Source organism: Micropterus dolomieu, linkage group LG04, assembly GCF_021292245.1.
Source record: "Micropterus dolomieu isolate WLL.071019.BEF.003 ecotype Adirondacks linkage group LG04, ASM2129224v1, whole genome shotgun sequence".
Classification (NCBI taxonomy): domain Eukaryota; kingdom Metazoa; phylum Chordata; class Actinopteri; order Centrarchiformes; family Centrarchidae; genus Micropterus; species Micropterus dolomieu.
In genome coordinates this window covers 30052842-30075397 of record NC_060153.1, presented here as the reverse complement: position 1 = coordinate 30075397, position 22556 = coordinate 30052842, and the positions used below count along the sequence as shown (strand labels likewise).

General features: G+C 40.5%; 1 protein-coding gene across 10 annotated transcripts in view; it reads left to right on the top strand.

Annotated features, from left to right (window-relative positions):
* LOC123969194 (VPS10 domain-containing receptor SorCS1) overlaps positions 1-21579 on the top strand; it is a 171478-nt gene extending 149899 nt beyond the window's left edge. For 2 of the 10 annotated variants that reach the window (XM_046046339.1, XM_046046345.1), the window contains exons 16-28: positions 1035-1168; positions 2720-2833; positions 4385-4556; positions 5437-5623; positions 6271-6404; positions 7614-7740; positions 10688-10800; positions 13850-13984; positions 16585-16684; positions 17141-17246; positions 17845-18002; positions 18135-18182; positions 19523-21579. In XM_046046339.1, the coding sequence (XP_045902295.1) occupies positions 1035-1168; positions 2720-2833; positions 4385-4556; positions 5437-5623; positions 6271-6404; positions 7614-7740; positions 10688-10800; positions 13850-13984; positions 16585-16684; positions 17141-17246; positions 17845-18002; positions 18135-18172 (1518 nt within the window). In that variant the 3' untranslated portion in view covers positions 18173-18182; positions 19523-21579. Of the gene's footprint in view, positions 1-1034; positions 1169-2719; positions 2834-4384; positions 4557-5436; positions 5624-6270; positions 6405-7613; positions 7741-10687; positions 10801-13849; positions 13985-14188; positions 14219-14250; positions 14716-16584; positions 16685-16882; positions 16983-17140; positions 17247-17844; positions 18019-18134; positions 18183-19522 lie in introns of those variants that run through there. The other 8 variants (XM_046046340.1, XM_046046341.1, XR_006824669.1 and 5 more) reach the window with 8 other exon arrangements.
* The last annotated feature ends 977 nt before the right edge of the window (positions 21580-22556 follow it).

Below are 22556 nucleotides of genomic sequence, written 5' to 3'. Positions count from 1 at the left end.
ACAGAGGTTCACTTCAGGGAGGCCCCCTCCCATTGTCAGGGTAATGTCCGATCACACGCTGACCATCTCTGCTTTTAGCCTGGCTGTGTAGTGAGTGGATCTTTCAGTTTCCAGAGAACCTTTGCAGATTCTCCACAGATTCCTGCTGATGCTCTGAGTGAGCATAAAACCTCCCCGAGAACCCCTCAACACGGCTACACCTGAAGACGAGCCAGAGAGCATGCCTTTATTCATGGCCCGGTTCTGTAATTGGTTTAGACACCCATATGCTCAGAGCTGGCTAATGATCACAAAATATAACATAGAAGACGACCAAGCCAATTACAGGGTCAACCTGCCTAAATGTAGAGACACTGTAGGTCCTAGTCTGCTACAAAAATAAACCGAGCGCTATCTTAAAACAGAGGACCGAGTTTGTGTCTTAACATCAGTGGGAAAGTTAAGGACATTTTCAGGAGCTGGAAGTCTATTTGTGGATCTGGCCAGATTTTTTTTAAGCATCTCACTACTGACACCTAATGCACAAAGACAGAATGTTCTGTTAATAGAAACAGAGCAGCAGTGTAGGATGGAGGATGCAGTGAAACAGGCTGGTGTTATCTTCTCATCTTTTTTGTACTCCAACTGATTTTTATAGTCACTTCCTACACATAGATACAAGGCTAAAAATGGATTGGGTGCTGGCAGATTTTGCAGCTGAAGCTCCTTCTTATTCGTTCATCTCAATATAACCAAAAAAAAAGAACTCAAAAAAAGAACTCTTAGCATAATCTCCAGTGTGACACTTGCAACGGAAGAACAGTTGTTGAGTTTAGCACACCACACAGCACGAGCCCGTAAACATTCGCTGAACAGGAATGCACAATGAGCTGATGTTGAGCAAGACAATGGTGCTTTTCACACACAGTGTGATGCACACATGGTTGGTTGCATTGTGTAAATTATTTATGGTGGCAAGTTACAAAAGCAGCTCATTTTTAAAACTCTCTCCGGGTGACTTTCCTCTCTGTTCTCTCTTGAAATCGGGCCCACAGGGCGAGCCGTGCCTAATGGGAGTGAAAAGAATATATCGGAAACTGAAGTCCACATCCAGGTGTGTTATGGGAAAGATGTACTCTGTGTCGATGACGTCGGGCCCCTGTGACTGTACGGAGGCAGACTTTGAATGGTGAGTACGCTTTTCTGTTTTTAACCATCCAGCACACTAAAAACTTTGAGTACACAGATTGACTCTTATTTGTCTTGTCTTATTTAATTTGTACCAGTTATTCAATCAGCAGCTGGTGTAACAAATGGATACATCTGAGAAGATAAACAGAGAGTGAACATACATTCTCATACTATATACAGATCGTGTAATTTATATCCCAATACAACTCCTTTGTGGGCAATTCTAAGCCATTATTCTATACCGATATTTACAAAAACAGACATCTCTGTGATACACTACACTACTATGAAAATATCACTGGCAACTATCATGATTCCTTGTAGTTCAACACAGAATAAAGTAAGTGCAAAAAGCTTTAGGTTGACTTGTCTTGTTCATGTAAATGACTTGGAGATAAATAAGCTTTTAAAAGTTGCAGCCGTCAACAAGCGAATAAATGTGATAACTTTTCAAATTCTGGGGTAAAAATGTTTCAGTTTGATTTTTGTTTCTGTGGGATTCACCATCATTTGGAGGACAGATAACAAAAGTGGGAACAACAAATAGAAGTTAACCAAGGAAGTGTATTTCTAATCTGATCCTCAGCCTTATAAATAGTGGAAATACATTTGCCATATGTCCCAGGGTTTAATGAAACTGGGCTTAAGTGAAGGATACGGGAGGGATGAAGAGATACCATAATGGATAACATTCTCCAGATTATAATTGTATAGTAGCTCTAGCAGAAGGTTTCTTGGAAGGTGCTTAATGGAAACCATTCAACTGCTTAAACACGTACCTGTATCTTTGTATGTGTGTGTATGCGCCTGTGTGTAGACATGTATTACACATGTTGTGGGAACATAAATCAGTTTAACAGAACAGGTTCTATAAATCATTAAATTTGAATTGATGGAGACTGATGATTTCACTGCTTGAAGGACAGATTTCAGAGGAATCTGCTTTTGTAGCTGCTGCTAGTGAGTCTTCCTATTACAAGTGCAGTTACAGAGAATGTTTTTCTACATCCTCACAACCTGCTTTCTTTGAATTATCCGCAGTATTAATAGTGCTTTTTTTTTTGCTTTGGTCCCAAATCTGCAGGTCTCTTGAGTGAGGCAGCTCTTGGAATAAGCACCATCAAAATCATAAATCACCAAGCCTAATAGCTTTCATTAACAATCACAACACTTTTGCATCTGTGTGCATGTTGCACTAATTGGGGCAATTTGTTCCTATCATTTTGGGGACACAGCATAGCTCTGCCTTTTCATCTGTAGGACAAACAACTCATAGGCTGTGTTTAAAAGGACCGCACAGAACAATTGTTGTTACTACAGTGAAGTCAATACTAAAAAGACAGCAGGTTTAATCTCCCACAATTCTGTATCAGAATTTCAATATCCACTACGTCTAAAATACAGAGCAGGCTTTTCAGCTCAGAATATGTACACAGTCATTTTATGGGTCTCATTTTAAAATATTTGCACCCGTCTTGTCTGTCAGTGTTTCCTCTGTGGTTCCTTATTGGATAACTGCTTCTGTTTTTGTCTCCTCGGCTCATTACAGTGATTATGGCTATGAGAGACGGACCAACGGCAAATGCACACCTGCCTTTTGGTTCCATCCATCATCGATTTCCAGAAGTTGCACCACGGGGATGACTTTCCTTAACAGCACTGGGTAAGCACAGAACGAGAGCTTAGTAGAATCAGCGCACACATCACTAAGTAGTGACTCGCAGGCATTGGGTAAAATGAACAGTTTATTTGAGTTGAATAGGCCGACATTAATTACTTTCTCAGGGACAAAAATGACTATGGGGTGAATGATCAAAAATGTACATAAAAACAATCATAAACCAGCGAGTATAAACCCCTGGTACCAATGTAGGTGAAATAGTGTTTGCAATTCATGTCAAGAATTTCAAAAAGGTATAAATGAAGGATTCACTATCCTGTGTGTAAAGCACTATGGATTTTCCATAATGTTCTCTGTCTGACAAAACAACCTAACATCAATGTCCATTTAGTAGCTCTTCTGGAGCTTTCAGTCATTTCAACATTTAAGCCAATTACAACATATTCATTTCCATCTACCAATGAAAACCATATCATATAACTGAACACTACTTTATGTTAACAATGGACACTGCTTTCTTTATTCAGTTTTGGAATTTTTGAAGGCACTATGGATACGTTTCCATTCAGAATTAAGACACTAAAAGAGAATGGCAGACCTTGTGCCCTGTATAGTACATAAGGAGTGATTTCGGACACAGTTTAGATTCCCTGTCAGAGAACACCCTGTTTATGTTCCTGTTTAGGCCCCCTCACCACACACTTAACTCAAAGAACGGCAGACCTTCGTAATGTGATGTGTTTGTTATAATAGAGTCTATATGGGTGTCCCCATATATTATATATCAACGCCTTCCACAATGGATGCCTTAGGGAGATTTGCATCAAATGAACAGCTATACAAGATGAAGTGCAGTATGGTGCTGGATATCAAAGGCCACCGAATCAGAATGACTAGGGCATGTCTTCAAAATGGCCCGGGATCAAATCCCGAAGCTTGACCTGGGATGGACTCCATCAGGGAAAAGGAAGGAGCTGCTTCTAACATGTAGCACAAGACAGGTCTATATGGTGGCAGATGGTCAAAGCCTTATTTCCCATCAGGGACGAAGAGGATTAAAGAAAAGATAAGATGGCAGACAGTACATGTAGCTTACTTATGTAACTTTCATTTACACATCACAGCGGGGCGGCTGTGGCTCAGGAGGTAGAGCGGGTTGGCCGTTAATCGGAAGGTAGGCGGTTCAATCCCTGGCTCCCCCTGGTTGCGTGTCGAAGTGTCCTTGGGCAAGATACTGAACCCCGAATTGCCCCTGGCGGCTATTCCGCCAGTGTATGAGTGAGTGTGAATGTTAGTTTCCGTTTGAGCACTTAGGCTCAGTGTATGAATGTGTGTGACTGGTGAATGCAGATGTAGTGTAAAAGCGCTTTGAGTGGTCGAAAAGACTAGAAAGGCGCTATACAAGTACGGAGCATTTACAGCATTTACATCTATTTGAAACAGCACAGACTGAATTTTAATTGGTTCAACCATTTTCTCATTGACTTATGCATATCATTTAGATTTTTTATGTCCAACTCCGGCCCTTAAACTACTACGGTATTTTATCCACATCTATGGATAAATTGATGAGCTTTTTGTGTTTTTTGACAGCTACAGGAAAGTGGTCTCTAATAACTGTACCGCTGGAATCAGCACGGAGTACACAGCCAAGAGGCAGCAGTGTCCCACCCAAGCACCCAAAGGTCTCCACCTGGTCACCAGCGAGGGCACGCTGACAGCCACACTGGGCACCAATGTCACATTCCTTGTTTTTCTGGAGGAGGTGAGCTGTTTTCTGGACTAAAAGTCTCATGAACTCTCACACCAATTAAATGTCATTATATTCAGTAAGCAAGGGTAGTCTGAAGTTTTTAACCGAGAGTCTGTGCGAGTGAACACATGCTTTTACAAGAAATATTTTATTGCTACTGTGTAAAGGGAATACTGCTGGTAAAAAGCACCATATTTGTTTAAAGTGTTTGCAAACCACATGTTATTACACTTTTGTGTATATAGCAGTACATTTACATAAAATTGCGCAATACACTACTTTAGAATTCATTATTAAATTTTACGCGTAACTATGAGATTAATCGCAAGAAAACCATGCATGAGTTTGTAAAATGATTTAGTAATTCCCTAGTTTGAAACTCATTGGTACTACTAAGAACTGAGGAAGGACTTTACACATAAACAGCAAACAAATTTATAAAAAACTGGTGCAACCCTATCCTAAGGATGCACTTTGGCACATAGGGGACAGCAAATTTCACACCCATGAACTCTGTACTTAAGATACAGTAAAATATAGCAACAAGAATTCAACCCTTTGGACCCTTTTATCTGAAGTACCATACACTGTGACTAGTACATACCCTTTTAACATGAATGACCACAGTGACTACCAAAGATATGATCCTTGCAGTGCAAGTGGAAAGACATCATAACACATCTTTTTCACAAGTGCATTGGCCAATTCAGTTCAATTCATTTTTGTTTACATAGCAAACGTTATAGAGGATGTCTAGACCATACTCATACTTTCTACTATAATTAACAACAATTCCCACCGTGAATATAACTAGTTACATGAAACCTGAGTGAATCTGTGGGTGATAAAGTGCTAACTCTGCAGAGTCCCTGAAAGTGTTAGTCCTGTGCAGGGCGACGGGGCGAGGACAAGCATCACGTTGGACTTCGGAGACGGCCATGCTCTGACCTACTCCAATGTGAGCTCCATTGAGGACGGGATCAAACATATCTACAAAGCTGTGGGAATCTACCGGGTGACGGCCACTGGAGAGAACAGCCTCGGCTCAGAGACGACCTTGCTCTACCTGCATGTAACATGTGAGTTTTGTAAGATTTGTGTATACAAATGCTTGTGTGTATTTATTTAGATAGGGGAATCTCCAATTTTTGCACTTATGCGTTCGGCTCGTTGTGTTTTCCACTTTTTATCACATGCAGTGGAATTGCGGCCGTCTAGTTGTACACAGTGTACCACATTCTGTGCTTTATCTCTTCACAGAACATGCTCCCCTCCCATAACCAAACAAACAAGTGAGATAAAACAAATCCCAATACACTTCCACTCAAGTCAGGTCATGCTTTGCAGCCACTTAGCCCACAGAAGCCACGGAAGTCTCATATGTGACGAGACTGACCACCCCTGGTGTATTTGAGGGGTGACAGATGTAACAGAGCTGACTTATTGATCAGGGAGCGCCGTTGCCCCCACCAATCTGTCAATCCTATGTGCCAGGCGAACAAATAGAGCCACCGCAGGCTCATGAGTGCCACGGATGAAAAATAACACAGATGGCAGCCAACACTCCTAGTGCAGAAGCGAATTCTGAACAAACTCAACCCACACCCAACTAAATACTCTCCACTTTCTTTCTTCATTTGAAACAATGAAGTTGTTGTTTCTTCTTTTTGCACATTGCGGTGCAGCGCATTGAGTTCACTGATGATGTATATGTGTTCCTGAGTAGGTCAGCTGGAGTATATCCATCTCTCAGCTCCCTTTGTGGCGGTGAGGAATAAGGAAGTGAACCTCACTGCTGTTCTGTGGCCCAGCCAAGTGGGAACGGTCACCTACATCTGGTGGATCGGAAATAACACGGAGGTACTTTACACTTCTCTCTGAGCTTCTACTTCTGTTATGCCTTTGCCTGTTTGCAATTAAGTATGCTGCTGCTGCAAAATGTGAGTCTCATTATTTTGTGAAGCTATTTTTGTGCATCCAAGGTGGCAGACATTGTGGCCTTGTTAATCAGCTTCAATAAAAATTGCTAATCATGCTGACGAATAAGAGACACAAAGCAGCTTAATTACAGATGGCCAGTGAATTCCATCATTCTTTCTTACTCTTTGCTTAAACTAAGATCTTAAGCTGCCAGGCAGAGCTGATCAAGCCCATAAAGTCAGAGGAGACACATTTTTCTTCTAAGCTTTAGTGCTAGGGTGGCCATTTAAAAACTGGGCAGCTGGCCACAGTTGGTCAATGAATTTTTTAAAATAAACTAGAATTTGGCTTGAGCTTAATTCTAATAAATTGCACTGCATTTACATTGCACATCCTAGATGTCAACTGCTAGCTAGTTTGATCACTAGAGGCACTACCATTTTGAACAACTACAACCTACAATGATTACTAAACATTTTCCACAGTTGATCAAACGTGGCCGAGCCGAAAGGATGGGAGATAGCGAGCAACGTCTTATATTTTTCTGTTTATTGCCCACAATTAAACAAGTTCGACCACCCATGGTATTTAGCCACGCAGATAGTTTTAGTTTTATGCGCACAACCCTCTGATCCAAATCCTGGTATGATGATTTTGAGACACTGAAAGAACAACCTCCATCTCTCTGGACAAATAGATAGCTGAACACCCGGCCCTGTATGTAGAAATGCTCCACTCTCGCTATCTGTCTTCATAATTGTCATTGTATAAATGTGTTTGTTCAGCACCAACAGGGGCCTTCCACAAGGACAGCCAGTTATGTCAGTTGGTAATAAACTGCGGCAGTATTAGCATCTGATAGCTATTTGAAGAACAAATGGAGACATGAGTAATGACAGGAAGGAGCTGCCGGTGTCACACAGGAAACTCTCTGTTGCCCCAGATAATGTATCCAGCACAGCACAGATTGTTGCAAAGCTCTCAGTGTATGCTCCTCCGTGTGTGTGTGTGTATTTGTGGGTAAATAACAGTGGTGTGAGACCAGCCGTTGATAAGGGTCTCTCACCAGAACCCCCCAGACTCTGACTTTCCGTCTCCCTCTGCCCTGCCTTCTCTGTCTCTCTCTCTCTCTCTCTCATTCTCCCTCAGCAGCCACTAATCACCCTAGAGGGAAGTGTGGCGTGCACGTTCTCCCAGGAAGGCATCAGTACAGTCACTGTGCAGGTGTCTGCAGGGAACGCTATTCTGCAGGACAGAAAAAACATTGCTGTCCACGGTGAGCCGACCCCGTGACTCCATCTGGGATCCTGTAGCTCTGTAAACACACATGTCTCACCACAATCTACAGTACTTAATAATATACAGATAGATGTTATCCATATTTTTATGAAAGGATAATCCCGCTTAATTACAACTTGGGTCTTATTTGTTGTTTTGGCTATCATCCTTATTGGTGATATTGAGTTATAACATATTATGTATTATGTAAATACTTATTAACCATAACATCTTATCTGGGAACACAATGGCATCTCCCAAAAAGTCAGTCAGATGATCAGATTTAAACCAACAACTAGGTTCACCAAACAGTAAAAAGATATCCTCAGGATGTCTATCGTAAGTCACTAATTACAGACCGATACCTTAGTGCAACTTTGAACTGCTGTATACTGTTCTTGTACGCACAAAGTTTTCCTGTTGAGTAGAGTATTATTAAAGATTCTTGATAACACCTTTAGAGCCTGGCACAGTGAAGCACCTGCCCACATTAGAGAGCTGCTGCAGCCCTTAATCACCAGCAGGTCTCTAAGGTCCTTTGATCAGGGTTCGCTGATTGTTCCTGGCTCCAGGCTTATAGCTAAAGGAGACTGTGCTTTTAAAATTGTTGCTCCTAAACTTTGAAGTCCTGGTACATAACATTGTCTTATATATCACTATATGCCAGGCTCTGGATGGGCAAGTTTTGGTATCAGAATCGATATCCATTGTTGTTCAACATGCCTATGTTTTTGGTGAATGGTGAAATGATCATACAGGTGCATCTCAGAAAATTAGAAAAAGAAGAAAAGTTCTTTTTTTTTGTAATTTAATTACAAAAGTAAAACTTTCATACGTTCTAGATTCATTACACATAAAGTGAAATATTTCAGGCCTTTTTTTGTTCTAATCTTGATGATTACGGCTTACAGTTCCATGGAAATCCAAAATCCATGTCTTAAAATATTAGAATAAAGAATGTGTAATACAAAATGTGGACCTGAGAAGAGCCTTTAATCTCTCAGTCTGGTTCAGTACACACAACCACAATCATGGGGAAGACTTCTGACCGGACAGTTGTCCAGAAGACACTCACTGAGGGTGAGCCACAGATGGTCATTGTTGAAAGAGCAGGCTGTTCACAGAGTGCTGGATCTAAGCATATTCATGGACTGGAAGGTTAAAGTGTGGTAGGAAAAGGTGCACAAGTAACAGGGGCGGCCGCAGCCTTGAGAGGATTGTCAAGAAAAGCCGAGGGGGGGGCTTCACAAGGAGTGGACTGAGCCTGAAGTACTGAGTGCATAAATGAACCTTTTTCAGACATTTCTGTCTTATACATTCTTTATTCTAATATTTTTAGATTTTTTAGAATATTTTTCATTTCCAAGATCTGTAAGCCGTAATCATCCAGATTAAACAGCAAAAGGGCTGAAATATTTCACTTATCTGAAGGTTTCAGTTTTTGACTTAAATTACAGGAACAATTTTTGTTTCAAATTTTCTGATCAATTTTCAGATACACCTGTATCTGTTTGCAACTAATGAGCGCAAACGGAGTTAACGATGCTCACACATTATGCTTTGTGGCATACCAAACAGGTGTTTTGTGACCCATCAGATTCTGTGTCTAAATGCAAACCATGATCTTTTTTCCTCAACCTAACCAAGTAGTTCTGGTGCCTAAACCTAAACAAACTGTGACCGTTTCACAACATTACCCATGTGTTAGAAAGCCTGGCAGAACGCACCGAGGGCTTAACTTTCCATTTGGGTCGCAAAATCTGAAGAATCATAGATTTTTGTTTTACATTGGGAGTGCATTTGAAACAACACATTGAGTGAAGGCATCCAACCGGTCTTGGGAAATATGTGCGAGTAAATGATGAGCACACAAAATTATTAACAAAGGGTAGGAGCACAAGCCAACAGCCACAAAGTTCCTCCACCCAAGTCAAAAAAACGGTAGAAATGAATGTGAACTAGCTCTTTTTAATCGATGTGAACTGAACTTTGAGCTAGTTCTTGTGAAGTGTCAAGTTTCACCTAAATTTCTCCTGCAGGGAGAAAATATAAATAAATGTAAATCTTACCTTATGTTATCTTAACTTTCACAGCACTGTCGATATTGGGAGAGAAAAAGTCGAATGAGTGCATCATTCACTAGTTTTAAAATGTCCTGTGGATTCTTCTTGTAAATAAACAAAGTTCCTGTGGCCTAACAGATGTGTTCAATGGATTTCCTTCCTCAAAAAACCTTTGCAAAGCTGATTTCAGATCCTGTGTTTATATCCGTGTTTGCTAGCTTAGATTCTTACTCCTCCTTGCCTTATTTAGTTCCTTGCTCTGTTTCTTTGCCTGTTACTACCACCACCACCTGTTGATTAGCATAGCGATGTGGTCGGGTGACGTGTATCTTGGTGTTTGCCTGCTCAAGCATGTGCATCCTCGTGCATGATACAAACAAACGTGGACCAACTACACAAGTGACACAAGTGTCAAAACCTCCACAGCGCACCTTCAAGCCTGTGATTTACGTATCCTGTTTTGTTTTTTTGATGTTTGATGCTTTATTTTTGAAACACGTTGTGTTCTCTGCTCTTGATAGGTGCATAAGCAATTACTTACTTACTATAACCAACATTTCAGGTGTTTTCACCTCCAGAAAAAGTTGGTTTAGATCATTTGTATAAATGTTTAGCTTCTTTACAACCTGTTGGATGGTCTGGCCTCTTGTGGTTTTTGTAAAGTTGGACTACTTTATACACATGTAACTGTTATTGCTTTGATAAGATCTGAAAAGATTGCCAAAACAATGAAAATAAGACAGTTGAAATAAGCTGGAGTTATCCTCTAGTGAAGGTGGTAGATTTTGGTCCATGTGAGCTGAATCTAATGGGTTGATCTCTGCATTTAACAACTGATGAAAAGTCAAAGCATCTCACATGAATTTACTCTCTTCTCTGCAGAATATTTCCGATCTCATCTGCTCGCCTTTTCATCAAACCTGGATGACCACAACCCTGACGTTGCAGAATGGAGGCTGGATGTAAGCCGAGTCATCAAGAACTCTCTGATCCAGGTGAAGCTCTCTCAGGTCTTTTAATGGAAACCGTGGCTTTATTCTGGTAAATACTGTCAGTGCTTGACCGGGCCAGTGACAGTCTATGAGTGCAGCGTGACCTTCCTGAGGCTTTGAGACATGTATCTGACTTTTATGATGATAAATGACAAGGCAAGAGGGAGGAGAGGGGGGAAAATACAGTTCAAGAGCACGCTGATTGCAGTGGCTCGCACACACTCTGAGTTCAGGGACATGCAGTAACGAGGTTGTGGATGTTGAAATGTACAGAAGAATAAATGTCAGAAAGTGCCTAATGTGGGTTCTTACACTGACCTGAAGGGACGCTTGGAGTCAAGTGCTTTGCGATCTGTCAAGTGGAAGACATGATTCAAACCCACACATGACATGTCAGGTACAGACTTTGCCTCATTAACTTTCTGTTTTTTTTAGAACATCCTTGGAACTTTTCTGATTCCTACGAAAAAGCAATCTGGGCATTGCATCATGTTTTTTGATCCTGCAAAATCAAAACTGATGCCAAAAATATACCCGGCTGTTCAGTCTTCAGTGAACATGTCTGTTTTGTTATTTGTTACTAACATCATTTTTTCTTGACAACCCCTGCCTGGAAGGCAGAACACGGGAAAAAAAACTAAAAAAACACCCAAAACATTTCAGATGAAAATATGACATGATAGCTTAAAACATTCACATTCACAAGACTCACTGCAGCAAATCCATGCAAGAGCTGGAATAAGAACTGGAGGCTCTTGCAGGAATCAGGGAAAACTTTCAGTAAATTACTCTATATTTGTTTTATATTCCTAGCAGACTGAGTAGACATTAATATCAGATTGTGCTCAGTCTCTCAACAAAGAGTCAGCTATCAAGTCTGTTCTTCCTCCAGAGGACAGGCCATTGTCAGTATCCACAGCAGATGTGAGAGGAGTCCTGCTGAGAGAGACTATGAGTAGAGCTGCTGGGCCTGATAACATCCCTGGCCGTGTACTAAGAACATGTGCCAATCAGCTAGTGTGCTTCAATACAACCACCATCATTCCTGTACTTCCCTGTAACATAATTGTATTGGATTGTTTGGGGACGACATCACCATCATAAACCGGATTATTAACAACAATGATGACAATTCAGTAACCACATGTAGTCCACCTGTAGAAGACCCCTTGTCCAGTTGGTGGCGATTGTGCATATTAATTAGCTGTTGTCTAGTAGACTTGTCTTTGATCTCACATTCACGACCTCATTGTCTGGCTGGTTTTAGCCATCACATTGGCAGGCTATATCGCTACATAGCCCAGCTATCGAAAATGTCTTGCAGCTGCAGCATGTCTGAAGTTTCTTTAGAAAGTTCTATAATTGTATTGTGGTTGATAAACAAGGTGAAAAAGAAGGATTGATGAGGTGGAGAGTGAAGCACAAGCAGGTAATACCGACATAATACTGAACATTATACAAGTGACAGCAAGGAGGTAAAAATAATTCTTCTGCTACTTGTGGTGACATAGACTTTATAAAAGAAGTGGACGTAGTCACAGTGACGTCACCTGTTGGTTTGTGGACTACCGTTTTGAAGTCTCAAGTCTGGCGGTTTGGCCATCGCCATCTTATTTTTTTGCAACCAGGAGCCGGACGTGACGGGATTTTGACGAGAGGGTGGCGCTAGCCAGCCTGTTTAGCAAGGTGCATCCGTAATTTAAGTTAACTGTGATTTAACTGGGATGCTAATTTTGGCTAGCGAAAAACAGGCTTAAAAACAAAATGTACTTACCGGAAGAACTTAACAGCTGACTCTGAAAAATGTTTTTCAACGGCGCTGGTTAAATTTACACATGCAGTGGATACTAGTCACCTCGATCCTGACAGGTCGCCATAGCAGTGACTTGTCAGTCCAAAGTTAGCCACACCCTAAAGCATACTCTGCTTTGTCATCTATTTTACTCTTAAACAATGAATCATGCTGTGTTGAAGAAGATTTGAAATTAGTGATTGAAACCATAAACTTACAAGGAAAGTGTTTACTGAGGTAATAAATCAAGTGAGAAGTCATGTTTTAGGGTCATTTTGTTATTAAGTCTCACACTTCTTTTTGCAACCACGGCCTTTTTTAGACCCTAATGAGAAAGTCTTAACACATCCTCACATATCTCCAGGCTGGTAAAGAAAGCTCAGAAACGGCTTAAATGAAACTTAATAAGACAAAATGCCTGCCTGCGCAGAGCCCAAAAAATGCTAAAAGAGTAGTACCCACCCAACCACAGCCAGTTCACCCTGCTGCCGTCTGGCAAGAGATACAGAGGCATCTGCTGCCTTACCACCAGAGTACAGAGCAGCATCTTCCCTCAGGCTGTGAGACTCTTGAATGAATGTTCAGAAATGCATCATAAATAATAGTTTTGTTTCTTTTTGTGTGTGTGTGTGTGTGGCATGGGACTACAGCTTGCATGTCGTTGTACAACCGTGTGCTGTATAAGTATAAAGAAATTAAATTAACCTAGAAATGAACCTTGAATGAACCTATGGGCAGATGCTCAACAACAAAATATCAGTTCTAGCATTTTCTTATCTTGTTTCTTTTTTTAAACGTCGTACTTCATACCTTTTTAATCCCTGAGTAATGCCTGCAGTCTTTCTCTCAGGCTGCATACTGTCTCAGCAACCTACCCCAGAAAAATAGGGCAGCCTGTATGATGCAGGAGAGGCAAAGGACTGACTGCTGCTTGTGAAGCTTCATTTCTTTGAGTGTGCAGTAATAACTGAAGGCGACTCAAATGAGAATATCAACATTTTGATCATCTTTGATTTTGATCAAGCTCTTGGACTTTCCAACAAGAAAATATGACAGTCAGAGGCTTTAGTTTTGGTCATTTATTTCGACAAACCCTATATTAATTGCTGTCTAAACAAATCATAAATTGACTTTGTTTGAATTAATTACTGTCTGAAATCCAAGTAAAAAAATGTTTAAAAAGAATCCATACATTTCGGTCAATACCAAAACAGACAACGAAACCGATGATGGACAATTTTCTCTCTTGTTCCCTTTCAGGCCACAAGCGTGAGAGAGGATCATCTTCTGGTCACCGTCCTCCCCGGTTTACCCACAGTGGCAGAATTTTTCCTTCTACCTGACAAACAGTTAACTGAGGGGAAACCAGAGAAGAGCTCTGCTCATTTAGATCAGGTGAGACACCAACTGCTGCTCTTTCTGCTACTGTGTGTGAGTGAGTCATTCCTTTTTCCAGCCCTAGACAGTATTTGTGTAGGTGGACGGATTTCACCTTGTTATTCTCATTGTAATTCTACCATAACCCTATGCACAAGTATGAAACATTGATTCCTTTTTTTTTCTGTTTTGTGAGTCATAGTTGTTCTTTTTTTCTAGCAGCAGCTTACCCAGTAATTGCCTCCTGAAAAACCATCCCAAATTTAAGTTCCTCCTTTGTCCAGCAGATGTCAGTATTGATCTACTGAAGCATGTCCAGGACTTTCCATGAGCCTAATTCTAGAACCTGCCTGAGGAATCTCGACAATAGACTCATCAATAAGCCTGAAAAGTACTACCATGTAATCAGGGGGAACAACTTTTAAACTCCCTCAAGTCACATCCTGTGGGGTTTTGAGATGGGAGGGGGGGCCGTGTCTCAAAAAAAAAAGAAGCCAGACAAAGAAATTGCCATGGTTGATCAGTTCACTAAATCACTGGCGTATCAAGATGGACCGAATTAGCACTGAGCCTCACGTAACAGATAATGACTGATAATAATGTTGGATCCGTGGGAAGAATTCCACGGGCATATGTAGAGAAGGAAAGTGGGGGAAGAAATCAATTTCATCTTCCTTCCCTGCTAACACCTGGATGATCGCCTGGAAAGATCCTCCCTCCTAAAAGCCAGCGATAAATCTTCATTCAAGGTTGGCATCTTTAAAGTGTAGCGTGCTCTTCTTATTAGAATGTATAATAGATTTACTGACCCTGGTATACAGTGGGAAAAAGTGATTAGTCACAGCACAGTCTAAATTTAAACTGCTAAGAAATATAAAGGGGAGGATGAAGCACTACAAAAATTACTCATATCACAATTAATTTGGAAAATGAGACACACAAGATAAATGAAGCCCATGCAGAGGAAAAAATGGAATCAGCAGAGATAGAATGGAAGATGATGTTTAGGTGTGTGTGTCCTCTCTATGCAGCTCCATATGTGGTTGTTTCATAAGTGCAGATAAAATAGAGGAAAACTGTTTTTATGCTGTTGGAATGATGTTTAAGAAAAGGCCCATTTAACTTTAAGATTGTGTATAAGGAGAAGGATATAGACATTTATAATTGTGTGGATGTAATGTGAGGACCTGTATGAGAGAATAGATGAGGGACAGATGAGATTGGCTTTCTATAGGTTACATTTACATTCTGGTCAGGCTAATCTGTCTGATTTATATCAAAGTTGGATGTTCTCAGTGCAGAAGGTTACTTGCTAGTCTGGAAAGCAGAGATCAAGTGACGCTGCATCCTATTCATTATGCATCACAGTGGAAAGGTCCCACAGACAAAGACTCTTACATAAACAAGAAAGCTCAGATGGGGTTGTATGTAGAGGTGAGGTTTCTTTGGGTCATAAGCTCTTACAAGTAATGAAAGTAAACACAATCATTGTAATGCTCAGTGTTTAAAGTGCATCAGAGTGGTGTCAATTAAAATTAATTAAAGTCATGTTAATGCTATAATATCCTTGCAATGTCCATTGTTGATTTGGATCTACTGTACATGCAACCATTTTACCTCTGTGTTCATTTTGTCTGTCTCAGGCAGTAACGTTTTGGGATTTGAGAATTTTTGGAACTTAAATCTGCACTAGCCAATATTTGTATATTAACAATAAATCAAAATGTGAAAGGTGTCACAAACAGTGACAAAGCCATAGAGAATAATCACCCAACTCTGCATTTGTGAGGAGCCTTTTAGCACCTTTGAGCTCAGTGTTTTGGTGTTCTGACCCACAAATTCCCCTCTCATTAACCCTGTTTCCCGTAGCAGTTTTCAGGGGGAAAAAATTAAAAAGAATTTTCTTTTTAGAGTTTTCTTCTTTGTCGTCTCAGCCGGCTGGAAGGGCGTGTCATCAGTTGACTGACAGCAGCTGGCAGACTGCCGGAGACACAACTCCAAATGAATGCGATGTTACTCCGTGCCTTCTGGATGTGTAAATAGGCAACTGTTGTCCAGCTTTATATGGTGAAAATATTGTGTTTTCAGCCAGTTCGGCTGCCCCCAAGTGGACAAAAAGTCAATTAATGCAGCTTTAACCTGACTCACTTGTGTACCGCACTGCTTCCCTACCTTTACAGGCTTGTTTCCCCTAAAAATGTTTACTTCACAAGAAAAAAAAATCAAATCCACAAAAAATAAACCTTATTTTATGTAGCAGAAACATGTTTCTTTCCCTCTTCTTTCAGTCTTGGTAATCATAATCCTCAGATCTCTCAGACATTTAAACCAGAACACCTTCGGAAGTGCTGTTAAGGGCAAGTGATATTTGGACTCAATTATTTTTCAGTCTGACATTAAAAAAATGGATGGATCTGTGCAAAGATTGATCAGGACAACAAGCACATTTTCTCGGAAATGTCAGAACAGAGTAAATAAATGACAAGTCAAACTAGAGATAGATGAGACTCGGGTTTGATGATCTTGGCAATGACCTTTCTCAATAGGTGCATTCTTGTTTCTTGCACAAACTAAAACTATGTCATTCACATCCTGTCTCCCTCTCTATGTCCCAACAGCTCTCTGAGGTGCTGCTCAGTGCCTTAAATCAAAACCTTGTCCAGTTCACATTGCGGCCAGGGGTCCAAGTCACTGTGTACGCAGCTCACCTATCAGCAGGTAAAGAAACACAGCTGCCTGCGTATGTTTAGAGCTGCCCGGGAGGACATTTGTACTTCTGTAGTAAGTGGGATGGAACATAGAGCATGTAGACTATCAAGAGAACTAGATACAGTGGACAGTCGGGTATATTATTATTTTTGCTGCCCCATCAACTAATAACTCCAACCCTGTGTTTGATTGGCTCCCACCATGTAGCTACACAGGGACATTCAGAGAGTGAGCATCGTTACAAGTATGTGTGCCTCTTCCTATTGGGGATGCTGCTTCTGTCCTAAAGGGGCTTATAAGATAAAGAGTAAGATAAGTCCATACTACTGTACATTAAAATGATTCATTTACATAGGTGTCAATCATCTTGTTGACTGCTGATTGCATGATTCAGCTGGGTGGAAATACAGGTTGTGTCAGTTGTGCTGCTTACACTCTGTGGCTCTTGTCTCCCTGTCTCCGCAGCGCCCCTAGTGGACACCAGCGAGAACCACAGTGGCTCTGCCATGCTAATGCTGCTTTCAGTAGTGGTTGTGGGTTTAGCTGTATTTGTCATCTACAAATTCAAGAGGTAAAGCATTCACGAAATGTCATGTCTATATAGTCGTCACAGTGTACGCGATAGGGAGGTGGTGAAAGGTGTCGTAGCATCCTGACAGCTCAGTAAACAAAAGCTGCCTGTGAGGCTACAGAGAAGGTTGATAGCTGCCTGTCAGACATCGTTGCCGGCATACCCAGCGCATCACAGTGGAGAATTGGCTTTTCCCTCACACATCTGTTGGGATCCTGTGGAAATTCTTTTGTCAGGTCATCCTTTGCAAAAGAAATGTCAGTCAGCCGTCAGCCGCTATCAATATTAAGCCCTTTGAACGTAGGGAGTTGACCTTTCTGAAATGTTAAATTATGCCTCCTCGCCAAGGTGCATTTTCAAAGGAAAAGGGCACGAAGGGTCATGAAGATTTACAGACAAGCAGACAGAATAAAACTTTACAGACCGTGTTGCTCTTAGTTTGTGTAAATGTTGATTAGCATGTAAATGTACTTTATTGTATTGCAAAAAGTTACAAAGAAGTTGTTACAAGAAATGGTTTCTGGATGCGGATGGTGTCCTCGCATTCTTTGTTATAGTTAGGTTGCTGTCCCTACCTCACTGTAAATCTTTCCTCAAGGAAGATCCCAGGCCTCAACGTCTATGCGCAAATGCAGAACGAAAAAGAACAAGAAATGATGAGTCCAGCTAATCCAACAGAGGCCACGCCCAGCTCACAGCGGGATTTGGTGCATTCTTTGGAGATTCTGGACACAGAGTTTAACTCACGGCCCATCGGTGAATATCCACTCTGGTGTGAATCTTATCTGTGGCTGGCATATTCATTTTTTTTCTACATTGCTTATTTCATCTCATCGTGTGTGTTGTTCCATGAGACTCATCCAGTGCTTTTTGTTGTGTGTTTCCCAGAAGTGAAATGGTCCGGTGAAGGAGTGAACGAGAGCTAAACAAAAATGAGTATGATGAAAAGTACAGCTGCTTCTCGGCAGTACAACACACATTGTTCTCCTCAGTACTGTCACCTTTTAATCAACTCAGAAAACAGATGGGTGACAAATTAAAGACAAATCTAGTATGAGGTGTCTTAGTTAAAGGGAGGTTCCATTATGAGCCTCTCAGCCACAACGCTCCTTGTCATAGATACTTCAAGTCTATGGGACTAGTTGCACTCACATGGGTTTTCAGCTGGGTTGGGATCGGGTGCTATGAAGGCCACAGTATATGATTCATGTCATTTTTATATTCATCAAACCGTTTCATAAACCCTATCTGAAGTATCAGCATTAGCATTTTCTCATGTGTCTCACCTCATTTATTTTGGTTTTTCCTTTCATTTGTCACCCATTTGTATGTTGTGATATGATATTTGACTGTGATAGCCTAACATAATATCTGTTTCCCCAGCTTTTCTGAAATGTATGTAAAAAGTATTTTTTCCAGAGGTAAAGAAATTGTGCTAGGTGTTTGTGGCTCTATGAAATTTTAGGGTTTAACACCACTACCTGTTGAATGTCAGTGCAACCATGTCATTAGCACATAGTCACATGTTGTGTTCTGTTTCAGTTTTCTTTAAAGTGAGACTGAGTAAGTTTTGAGAGAACAAATAGCAAATTGTACAAATGAAATGTTGAATTTATGACCAGATACACATTCGTCCCCAATTCAATACACTTTACAGCGTTTTGCCAAAACGACTAGTAGCTTACCGTGGCTAATGTTAGCTAGTGTTAGCAAGATTTGATTGGATATTGCTGTGTAACTGACGTTACTGAGTCAGTTCACTGACTTGATAATTGTTTTCTTCTTGTGCCATTGTTACAGTAGTATTAGTATTTGCCTTGTGGCCACAGTGGTTGGTGTTCAAAAAACTTTCATAGTCTCACTTTGATAGCTGCTTTTCTGTTTTCATACATCTTTTCTCATCCAATTTTAATCAATACTATTTATTTTTGAAACACTTCTTTTTCAGTATGTAAATGCCAGCTGACTTATCTGGTGAAAGAAGTTTTACAGCTGCATTAATCAAGATTTTTTACATTAACAGTGACTCAAATAACTGTGTACGCCCACTAAGAATTGTCAGCAAATTCTAAAAATCCATAGCGTTTTAACAGTAACTAACGTCGATCTGAAACTGTGCCGTATTGGGTCCTTGAATTTGAGGGAATTGGGTCTTAATGCAGCATAAAAGGATCACCTACTGTAATGCAACCAGCTATAGTTTATAGATTTACTTTCTTGTACAAAATATCCTCTCAAAACCTGCTTTTTTTTCTCCCTCTCCTTTTTACCCCCAGGATGTATGAAACCTCATGTACATGTGAAATTCTCCACAGAACTCCCCACGTACATCGTCTAAACTCTGGACCACCACTCCAGCTGTGTCATGGATATTTTTTACCCTTTGGGAAACAATGGTTTTGAGCTTTATACCTGTGCATGTTGGACCCTGCTGACACATACTGTGCTCTGTTCAAACCAGAAGAAACTATGTACAGGTTTTAAATGTTCTTTTAACATATGTCCGATAAATTAAACATTTTAAAAATGTATTTATACAAGTCAGATACATAATTCAGAGGGAACGCGAGCATGAACTAGAGTGGAAAAAATGAAATAAGCAACACTGTTTTGGTTTTGCTTACAAATCTGAGATTGGTTTGCTGTTCTATGAAGCTAACAGCAGTAGTGTATTATTTATTCATAACAATATACTTTTATGAAGTATGTTATTGAAGTTAATTACACATTTATTTTCTAAATTCATGAATGTCTATTATAAATTTGTGTATTTTAATAACAAATGTCATACTAAACAGAAATGCTGTTATAAAATATGAATAGGGTACTTCAAAGCTTTTGGTCCATTGTCTCTTGGAAAGCTGATTTATGGCACAATACACATTTTCTACTGTTTTTTTTTCTTATTTTAATTTATTAACAGAAGTACAGGGTTTGGTTTTCTGGTCTAATGTAACATTTGCTGTAAATCTAATTCTTCTGGTACTATTTATGATACATACCAGTTTGTAAAATGTTTTGTGCTTCAGACCACTCAATGGTTTTGGACTGAAAGTGATCCCCAAATATCACCAGACAACACACCTGGGGGAGGTATTCCAAAATCGTCCTCAGACACACACCCCCACTGAAACTCAGATTTACGGTGGCAGTTAGACTACTTCTTTGTGGGAAAATCCGAAGAGCATGTCAGCGAGAAAGAGAGAGGCAGAGAGAGGTTAAGAGAGATGGAAGAGTGCTTTTTGGGGTTGTGACGCATTAAGAGCATCCGATTGGACAGAATAAAGAAGAGGTTGACTTCTTGAATACTTAATATGGCCAGCCAAGCTCAAGGCTGGCTAAGGTTGGTGACACATTCAGGCTAATGTCCTGACCCGCTCTCGAGTAGCACCCATTTTCATCCCAGCTCATTATACGGAGCAGGAGAACTAGAGCGCAGATGCTACCAGGCTACACGGATGGTTAGCTTGTTCAGAAGACTGCCAAGCCATGTGGTACTTTGTGTGTGAAATCTGACAGATGTAAATGCCTGATTGACGCCTTTAAAATCTTCGGGGGCAACTTTTCCAGATTAGTTTTCCCACTTTTTAATTTATTCATCCACAAATACGGGGGGAGCGTGGTTTTGTCAGCACTGGATGAACTTTTCTACAATTATTCGGTCATAACAGTATAGAAATTACCACAGTAGATTCACCTTCAACGTAATCAGTGGAGAATGTAAGCATAGGCCATGCAGAAGAGTGAAAACTCACACTGGCTTCTTTGCAAAGCGTTATTTCATATGACCTCTGTAACAGTGTTCAGACCCATTACACACTATACCAAGTACTGAGAAGTTGCTGCAATTCGTTTTAGATGAGTCTCAAGTGAATTGCTTTTCAATTGCAATTGTGGAATATATAGCAAAATACCTTCGTAGCTCTGTAGTGACTAGCCAAAAATATTGATAAGAAAAAGTGACGCTGTGGTGGGCCATGAGGTTTTTTACCCCCTGTGGGAAAATATCTCTAAGAACATCATTATTCTGAACTCTGGGATTCCTCTTTAGAAGGACTCTTGCCTTTAAGATTACAGATACAAACAAATATTAAGTGATGCTTTTGACACAAAGTCACATAAATTGTTGAAGTGAGTGGTAGGTTGCTTTCAAGATTGGCCTACCAACCAAGCAATTGGCCCCAGACTCAGTCGGGGGACTCAGAGGTGCTAGATTCACTGTGTATAAATTAGTTTGTGATAATCTAATTAATTGCAAATGTGTTTGTCAATAATGTATATACTGTTGAAATTCATTATAAATTGAAATGATAAAGGCCTTAAGATAACATCATCATGCATCATTGCATCATTACCTAGTCGTAAGGACCCATCTTTTAGAGGGGCCCTAAGTTATGATCTGCCCTTTATGTGTTTAATGTGTTATGCTACATGGTGCATTTTTCCACAAACTAATTACTAACAAATTCATACGGAAGGCACAGAGATTGGGAGAAATTAGAGGGTCATGAAGGGCTAACATCTCATTTTGCCCTGGGGCTGGGTTTAAGTGGGTTATTACGCCCCTGGTTGCTTATTTAGCAAACACTACCAAACAAGGAAGCTGTTTGCCATGTTTGCAGGTCCTGACTTGCATACAGTGACTAGCCAACAGTTGCTCAGGCAGTATTACTTGTTTCACGCCTCATGGCTCTACACCATAACAAACGCTGGACATGCTACAGACAGAAAACCAGTTAAACTGAAGAGTGAATGTGATAAAATTGCTGTTTTTCTGGGCTGGAAATAGTATGGTGGCGTATCCTGGCAGTGTGTTCACACACGTAGAGATACAAAGAGCCTGAAAGAGGTGGTATTATGCTCATTTTCAGGTTCAAAATCCTATTTAGGGGTTGTACCAGAAAAACAATGGTTTACATGGTTTAATTTAAAAAAAACACCATATTTTTTTTCATACTGCACATTGCTGCAGCTCCTCTTTTCACCCTGTGTTGAAGGCTTCGTTTTAGCTATGGAGTGATACATCTGGTCTCTAAATGATCTTTGTTGGGAGTTGCACATACCCAGTTCCTGGTTAAGGACTACTAGCCAATCAGAAGCAGAGAAGGGCGGGTCAGTGAGAAGCCGGTAAACAGTTTCGATTCAGCTGTAGGCTATATGTTGCCGAATAGCTTGGCAACATGGACTGGAGCGAGAGTTTCAGAGCGGTGAGTTATTAATCTGTAACAAAAGGATCTTTCATCCATAAAGTTTTAACTGAGCTCTGTCTCTACATCACAGGAACAACTTTATGTCCACTGACTGCCTGGA